This window comes from Chaetura pelagica, unplaced genomic scaffold (genome assembly GCF_000747805.2).
Source record: "Chaetura pelagica isolate M959 unplaced genomic scaffold, ChaPel_1.0 scaffold1366, whole genome shotgun sequence".
NCBI lineage: Eukaryota > Metazoa > Chordata > Aves > Apodiformes > Apodidae > Chaetura > Chaetura pelagica.
This window is the reverse complement of record NW_009953581.1, coordinates 196,425-204,046: the sequence shown is the minus strand read 5'-3', so window position 1 is coordinate 204,046 and position 7,622 is coordinate 196,425. Positions and strand designations below refer to the sequence as shown.

At 54.6% G+C, this 7,622-nt stretch overlaps 2 protein-coding genes across 2 annotated transcripts in view; both read left to right on the top strand.

Annotated features, from left to right (window-relative positions):
• The window catches only part of RCHY1 (ring finger and CHY zinc finger domain containing 1, E3 ubiquitin protein ligase), a gene marked incomplete at its 5' end in the record, with an annotated part of 6,709 nt that extends 1,096 nt beyond the window's left edge, over nt 1-5,613 (top strand). Inside the window, 3 exons of the mRNA XM_009999764.1 lie at nt 885-911; nt 1,224-1,344; nt 5,485-5,613. Coding sequence (XP_009998066.1) covers nt 885-911; nt 1,224-1,344; nt 5,485-5,613 — 277 coding nt within the window. The remainder of the gene's footprint in view (nt 1-884; nt 912-1,223; nt 1,345-5,484) is intronic.
• Nucleotides 5,614-5,874: 261 nt separating this feature from the next.
• Nucleotides 5,875-7,622, top strand: part of BTC (betacellulin) — a 50,126-nt gene continuing 48,378 nt past the window's right edge. The window contains exon 1 of the mRNA XM_009999763.1: nt 5,875-5,881. Within this exon, the coding sequence (XP_009998065.1) occupies nt 5,875-5,881 (7 nt within the window). The remainder of the gene's footprint in view (nt 5,882-7,622) is intronic.

Genomic DNA, 7,622 nt, shown 5'->3' with positions numbered 1-7,622 from the left:
GGGTGTTTTCCCTGTGCCACTGCAGGCCTGGCCAGGCTCTGGTTACACCTGAGGGTCCCACATGGGGGGGATTAGTGTCTGCTGCATGCTCTGCTCAGAAAGGTTGTCTTCCTTCCCCAGGGGATGTGGTGGTGGTGGTGGAGGGACCTACACACTGTTGATTCTAAATTTCCCCACCCTGAATTTCCTCCTGTTACTGCTTGAATGTTAAAGGGTCCCAGAGAGCAGCCCCTCCTGGGTGCAGAAAGCACCGTGGGTTTAAAAGAGGTTGGTTGTGTGGGTTCAGCTTCAGAGTCTCCCTTCAGGCAGCTCCCCAAGCCAGTGCTGTGCTCTGTTGCTCTGCAGGAGCTGCCTGCTCCATCAGGATTTTAAACTTGATGGGATTTGCAGCACTTGGAGGCACCACCAGGGAAGTTTCAGACACACTCCACTTTTCCAGTAAACTCGAGGCACGCAGTCCCTGCTGACTCTGTTCCCTCATGTTGGGCTGGGAGGCCTTAGCATGGCTGGACTGTGCCTTGTCTCCAGATTTTTGCCCAAGTGGTTTTGCTGGGAAGCTTTCTTCTTGCTTGGGTATTTTTTAGACTCATAGGAAGGTTTGGGTTGGAAAGGACCTTAAAAGATCATGCAGTTCCAACCCCCCTGCATGGGCAGGGACACCTCCCAGCAGCCCAGGCTGCTCCAAGCCCCATCCAACCTGCCCTTCAACACTGCCAGGGATGGGGCAGCCACAGCTTCCCTGGGCAACCTGGGCCAGGCTCTCAGCACCTTTTTTAACTTCCTGGGAAGAGCTGCTGTGCCTTTGGCCCTTGCTCAGCCCAAACATGTTCCCGTTCAGCGCCTACATTTCTGCTCCTCAGCTTCTCACTGTGTTTCCCTTTCAGAACGTGCTACGAGGACCTGCTAAACGTGTAAGTATCTCTGGACACCTCCTAGTATTGTTGGGAGCCCACTCAGATCCCCTCAAGAGGCAAACACCTCCAGGGGAAAAGGGGGCTTTTCACTTCCCCTTTGGAAGAACCACCCGATTTGTGCTGTTTCTCTTGGGCTGGAGCCCTGTTAAAGCTCTAAACTCGTCCCTCTGGGTGGGCTGGGTTTGTGGCCCTTCTCCATCCTCTGCCTTAGGCTTTTCCTCTTCCCCTCCCTGCCAGAGGGTACTCAGATTTTCCTCTTCCCCTCCCTGCCAGAGGGTACTCAGATTTTCCTCTTCCCCTCCCTGCCAGAGGGTACAGGTGCCCCCTGTGCATGCGCTCGGCCGTGGACATGAGGCAGTCCTGGCAGCAGCTGGATGAGGAGGTGGCACGGACCCCCATGCCCCCCGAGCACCACAACAGGCTGGTGGAGGTGAGAGAGAGGAGAAAAACCCCCCACGGGGCTCTGCTGGGGCAGCAGAGGGCAGCAGGGACTTGTCCACCTGAGGGTAGGGGAGTGGTGAAGCAAGAAAAGCTGCTCCCCAGGGAACTGCTGAATCCACTCTGGGAGCTATGGAACCAGACTGGGATTAGCACTGCAGGGAACCAGACTGGGATTAGCACTCCAGAGGAACCAGACTGGGATTAGCACTCCAGAGGAACCAGACTGGGATTAGCACTCCAGAGGAACCAGACTGGGATTAGCACTCCAGAGGAACCAGACTGGGATTAGCACTCCAGAGGAACCAGACTGGGATTAGCACTCCAGAGGAACCAGACTGGGATTAGCACTCCAGAGGAACCAGACTGGGATTAGCACTCCAGAGGAACCAGACTGGGATTAGCACTCCAGAGGAACCAGACTGGGATTAGCACTCCAGAGGAACCAGACTGGGATTAGCACTCCAGAGGAACCAGACTGGGATTAGCACTCCAGAGGAACCAGACTGGGATTAGCACTCCAGAGGAACCAGACTGGGATTAGCACTCCAGAGGAACCAGACTGGGATTAGCACTCCAGAGGAACCAGACTGGGATTAGCACTCCAGAGGAACCAGACTGGGATTAGCACTCCAGAGGAACCAGACTGGGATTAGCACTCCAGAGGAACCAGACTGGGATTAGCACTCCAGAGGAACCAGACTGGGATTAGCACTCCAGAGGAACCAGACTGGGATTAGCACTCCAGAGGAACCAGACTGGGATTAGCACTCCAGAGGAACCAGACTGGGATTAGCACTCCAGAGGAACCAGACTGGGATTAGCACTCCAGAGGAACCAGACTGGGATTAGCACTCCAGAGGAACCAGACTGGGATTAGCACTCCAGAGGAACCAGACTGGGATTAGCACTCCAGAGGAACCAGACTGGGATTAGCACTCCAGAGGAACCAGACTGGGATTAGCACTCCAGAGGAACCAGACTGGGATTAGCACTCCAGAGGAACCAGACTGGGATTAGCACTCCAGAGGAACCAGACTGGGATTAGCACTCCAGAGGAACCAGACTGGGATTAGCACTCCAGAGGAACCAGACTGGGATTAGCACTCCAGAGGAACCAGACTGGGATTAGCACTCCAGAGGAACCAGACTGGGATTAGCACTCCAGAGGAACCAGACTGGGATTAGCACTCCAGAGGAACCAGACTGGGATTAGCACTCCAGAGGAACCAGACTGGGATTAGCACTCCAGAGGAACCAGACTGGGATTAGCACTCCAGAGGAACCAGACTGGGATTAGCACTCCAGAGGAACCAGACTGGGATTAGCACTCCAGAGGAACCAGACTGGGATTAGCACTCCAGAGGAACCAGACTGGGATTAGCACTCCAGAGGAACCAGACTGGGATTAGCACTCCAGAGGAACCAGACTGGGATTAGCACTCCAGAGGAACCAGACTGGGATTAGCACTCCAGAGGAACCAGACTGGGATTAGCACTCCAGAGGAACCAGACTGGGATTAGCACTCCAGAGGAACCAGACTGGGATTAGCACTCCAGAGGAACCAGACTGGGATTAGCACTCCAGAGGAACCAGACTGGGATTAGCACTCCAGAGGAACCAGACTGGGATTAGCACTCCAGAGGAACCAGACTGGGATTAGCACTCCAGAGGAACCAGACTGGGATTAGCACTCCAGAGGAACCAGACTGGGATTAGCACTCCAGAGGAACCAGACTGGGATTAGCACTCCAGAGGAACCAGACTGGGATTAGCACTCCAGAGGAACCAGACTGGGATTAGCACTCCAGAGGAACCAGACTGGGATTAGCACTCCAGAGGAACCAGACTGGGATTAGCACTCCAGAGGAACCAGACTGGGATTAGCACTCCAGAGGAACCAGACTGGGATTAGCACTCCAGAGGAACCAGACTGGGATTAGCACTCCAGAGGAACCAGACTGGGATTAGCACTCCAGAGGAACCAGACTGGGATTAGCACTCCAGAGGAACCAGACTGGGATTAGCACTCCAGAGGAACCAGACTGGGATTAGCACTCCAGAGGAACCAGACTGGGATTAGCACTCCAGAGGAACCAGACTGGGATTAGCACTCCAGAGGAACCAGACTGGGATTAGCACTCCAGAGGAACCAGACTGGGATTAGCACTCCAGAGGAACCAGACTGGGATTAGCACTCCAGAGGAACCAGACTGGGATTAGCACTCCAGAGGAACCAGACTGGGATTAGCACTCCAGAGGAACCAGACTGGGATTAGCACTCCAGAGGAACCAGACTGGGATTAGCACTCCAGAGGAACCAGACTGGGATTAGCACTCCAGAGGAACCAGACTGGGATTAGCACTCCAGAGGAACCAGACTGGGATTAGCACTCCAGAGGAACCAGACTGGGATTAGCACTCCAGAGGAACCAGACTGGGATTAGCACTCCAGAGGAACCAGACTGGGATTAGCACTCCAGAGGAACCAGACTGGGATTAGCACTCCAGAGGAACCAGACTGGGATTAGCACTCCAGAGGAACCAGACTGGGATTAGCACTCCAGAGGAACCAGACTGGGATTAGCACTCCAGAGGAACCAGACTGGGATTAGCACTCCAGAGGAACCAGACTGGGATTAGCACTCCAGAGGAACCAGACTGGGATTAGCACTCCAGAGGAACCAGACTGGGATTAGCACTCCAGAGGAACCAGACTGGGATTAGCACTCCAGAGGAACCAGACTGGGATTAGCACTCCAGAGGAACCAGCCTGGGATTAGCACTCCAGGGGAACCAGACTGGGATTAGCACTCCAGAATACCCACCCACAGAGTGCCAGGCTGGAAGGGACCTCAAGGATCATCTGGTCCAGCCTTCCTAGTTGACAGGAGGTGGCTCAGCACCCTGTCCAGCTGAGGCTTCAAGCTGCCCAGCGTGGGGGAATCCACCATTCCCCTGGGAGACTATTCCTGGGCTTGATTGTCCTCAAGGTGAAGAATTTACCTCTGACATTTACCTCTTAACCAGGAGCAACTTGTGCCCATTCCCCCTTGTCTTTTCCACGTGGCTCCCTGTGAAGAGGGAGCCCCCATCTTCTTGGAAGCCACCCTGTATGGCCTGGCTCCTGGCAATAAGGTCTCTCCAAAGCCTGACTTGGGCAAGGAGTCACCTTGCTACACCAGCAGTAAATGCTCCCTGCCTGCCCAGTGTGGTGGGAGCAGTTTCAGATGGAAGAACTTCACCAGTCTTTAAAAAGAAGGTGTTTTCTGCTTTGTTCCCTGGTGGCAAAGCTGCCAGAAGCTTGGCTGGAGAGGGGCCAGGCTTGTCAGGGGTGTCCAGGACAAGGGGGCAATGGGCACAAACTGGGGCACAGGAGGTTGAACCTGAACCTGAGAAAACACTTCATCCCTCTGAGGGGACCAGAGCCCTGGAACAGGCTGCCCAGGGAGGCTGTGGAGTCTCCATCTCTGGAGACATTCCCAGCCAGCCTGGACATGTTCCTGTGTGATCTGCTCTGGGGGATCCTGCTCCAGCAGAAGGGTTGGACTGGATGATCTCCAGAGGTCCCTTCTAACCCTCACCAGGCTGTGATTCTGTAATTTATTGATGGTGTGACCTGGTGAAGGTGTTTGTGCCTCTCTCTGTGCCACCAAGGGCCTGAAAAGCAGCAGGTGGACCATCCAGGTGGGGAGAACAAGCACCTGATGCCAGGAGGTGTTGCCCTCAATGGAGGGATGTCCCTGTCCCAACACCCCTCTCCTCTTCCCACCTCAGCCCCTGGGGATTTCTCTCCCCCCCCCAGCACCTCCTAGGGTGCTGCAGAAGGGTTAAAAAAGAAACACCCCAACAAACCCACCCAGGGAAGTGTCACAAAAACAAAAGCTTTGTTATTTTTCCTCTCTTTCCAAGAAAAAAAACCACAACAACCCATCCAACCCAACCCTCCTCCATCCCCAACCAGCCTGGACACGTTCCTGGGGGGATCTGCTCTGGGGGATCCTGCCCCAGCAGAGGGGTTGGATGGATGATCTCCAGAGGTCCCTTCTAACCCTCCCCAGTGGTTCTGTGTTTTGCTGAGCATCCTGCTGGTGCTTAAAGCCTCTTCCTCCCTGTGCTGTGTGTGTGCAGATCCTTTGCCACGACTGCAGCGCCCGCTCCTCCGTGCAGTTCCACTTCCTGGGCTTGAAGTGCAGAGCCTGTGGGTCCTACAACACCGCCCAGGATGGGAAATCCCAGCTGCCTTTGGAGGAGCAGTGACCCTGCTGTGCTCAGCTGGGTAAGGAAGGCTCTGCTGTGGAAGGGGCTGCCTGTTCCAAAGCCTCACTTGGCAGTAAAAACGCACTCAGAGCTGTCGCAGCGAAGTGGTACCGAGATGTAATTAATGCTGGTGCAAAGGAGCTGTGCTAATTGTGGCCCCTCCCTAGTGGGCAGAGCAGGCAGGAGGTTCCCTGCTGAGCAGCAGGATTCCCAGTGCAGTGTCTGGAGAGGGTGGTGTCAGAGGAGGGATGGCCTAGAGGAATGGCTGGTGAGAGGCAGGATGAGCAGGGAGGTGCAGATGTTTGGGGTCAGCTGTGAGGAAGCAGGGCAGGAGCTGGAAGTCCCAGCTCTTCTGGTTGCAGCTGTTGGGGATAAATGAGCCATTTTGAGAGGCCTTTTTCCCAGAAAGCTGCCACCTGCAGGGTTCCATGCGAGTCCATTCTGTTCCTTCTCAGTTACCTGTTTGTTCTGGGGGCCCCAGAGGCCTTGGGGCCAGTGGCTGGAGGGAAGGAGCTTGCAGAAGTCTCCTCCTTTGGCTTGATGCTTGGGAACCAGGCTGGCCTGCCTGCAGACCTGCCCTCAGCAGCCTAAAAACGGAGCCACAAGGCCACCCTTCTCCTCCCACACCCCTCTGACCTGCTGCCTCTTCCCTCAGGTTCCTTTGCCAGCTGCCATCACATCTTGTTCCTCTTTTTACTTACAAAGGCTGAGGTGTCCAAGGGCTTCAGGGGAGCCTGGAGCTCAGTGTTCTGCTGCTGAAGTCTACAAAGTGAGGCCCTTCACCACTGTCTTGTCACCTTTGTCACCAGGCTGAGCCTGAGCTGTTTGCTCTTCCAGGCACTGTGGTTGTGCAGGGACCAATTCTCTCTTTGGGTTGTGTTTTGTTGGTTTTTTAAATGATATCTGATTTGATTGGGTTTTTTTTTTTAAAAAGTGTTTTTAAAAAAAGCCCACAGACCTTCCCAGCCTGTGTTTTTTGCAAGAAGATCTTGGTTTCTGGGAATTCCAGGACATGGCAATAGTGCTCAGTAAGGAAATAAAATGTTACCAGGAAGCCCAGCTGCTCTGCATCATAAAACTCTCTGGTTTTATTCACTTGTTCTACTGTAAAACAACAGCTTTTCCCCTCAGTCTGGCAATGTGGAATATCAGGACTGGGATGAGGGTGTTCCTGGGCTTTCTGGGGTGTTTTTTTTTCCCTGAAGCCCTTTCCTCACTGCCATAAATAAAAGCTTTAACCAGACATGTTGTTTTACCAACTGCTCCCTGTGTGAGGTGCTCTCCTTTCACCCCTGTAGGTTCTGGAAACTCCCAGCTGAGTTTAAACAATGATTCAGGGCTGAGAAACGAGGGTGTCTGGATGGGTGAGCCCTGGGTCTGTGTTTGGAAAGTAACACCCCAAGCTGCCTCCACCATCCTTCCTTTTCCAAAGGGTGGCACAGGGGGTGTGGATGGCAGAGCTGTCCTGTGGGTCTTTTTCCCCCCCTCAGTGGCAATTTGGATGAGTCCCACGGTGGGGAACCCTGTGTGGGGCCAGGTGTGTTGTGTCAGCTCATCCAGAGTCCCTCATAGAATCCCAGGGGTTGGAAGGGACCTGGAAAGCTCCCCCAGCCCAGCCCCCCTGCCAGAGCAGGGGCACCCAGAGCACATCACACAGGAACGTGGCCAGGGGGGTTTGAATGTCTCCAGAGAAGGAGACTCCACAGCCTCTCTGGGCAGCCTGGCCCAGGGCTCTGGCACTCTCACAGCAAAGAAGTTCTTCCTGAGATTCACATGGAACCTCCTGGGCTCCAGTTTGCACCCACTGCCCCTTGTCCTGTCACTGGACATCACTGCACAAAGCCTGGCTCTGCCCTCCTGACACTGCCCTGAACAGATTTGTGCCCATGGATGAGGTGGCCCCTCAGTCTCCTCTTCTCCAAGCCCAACAGACCCAGCTCCCTCAGCCTTTCCTCAGCAGGGAGATGTTCCCCTCCCTCCAGCATCTCTGTGCCTCTGCCCTGGGCTCT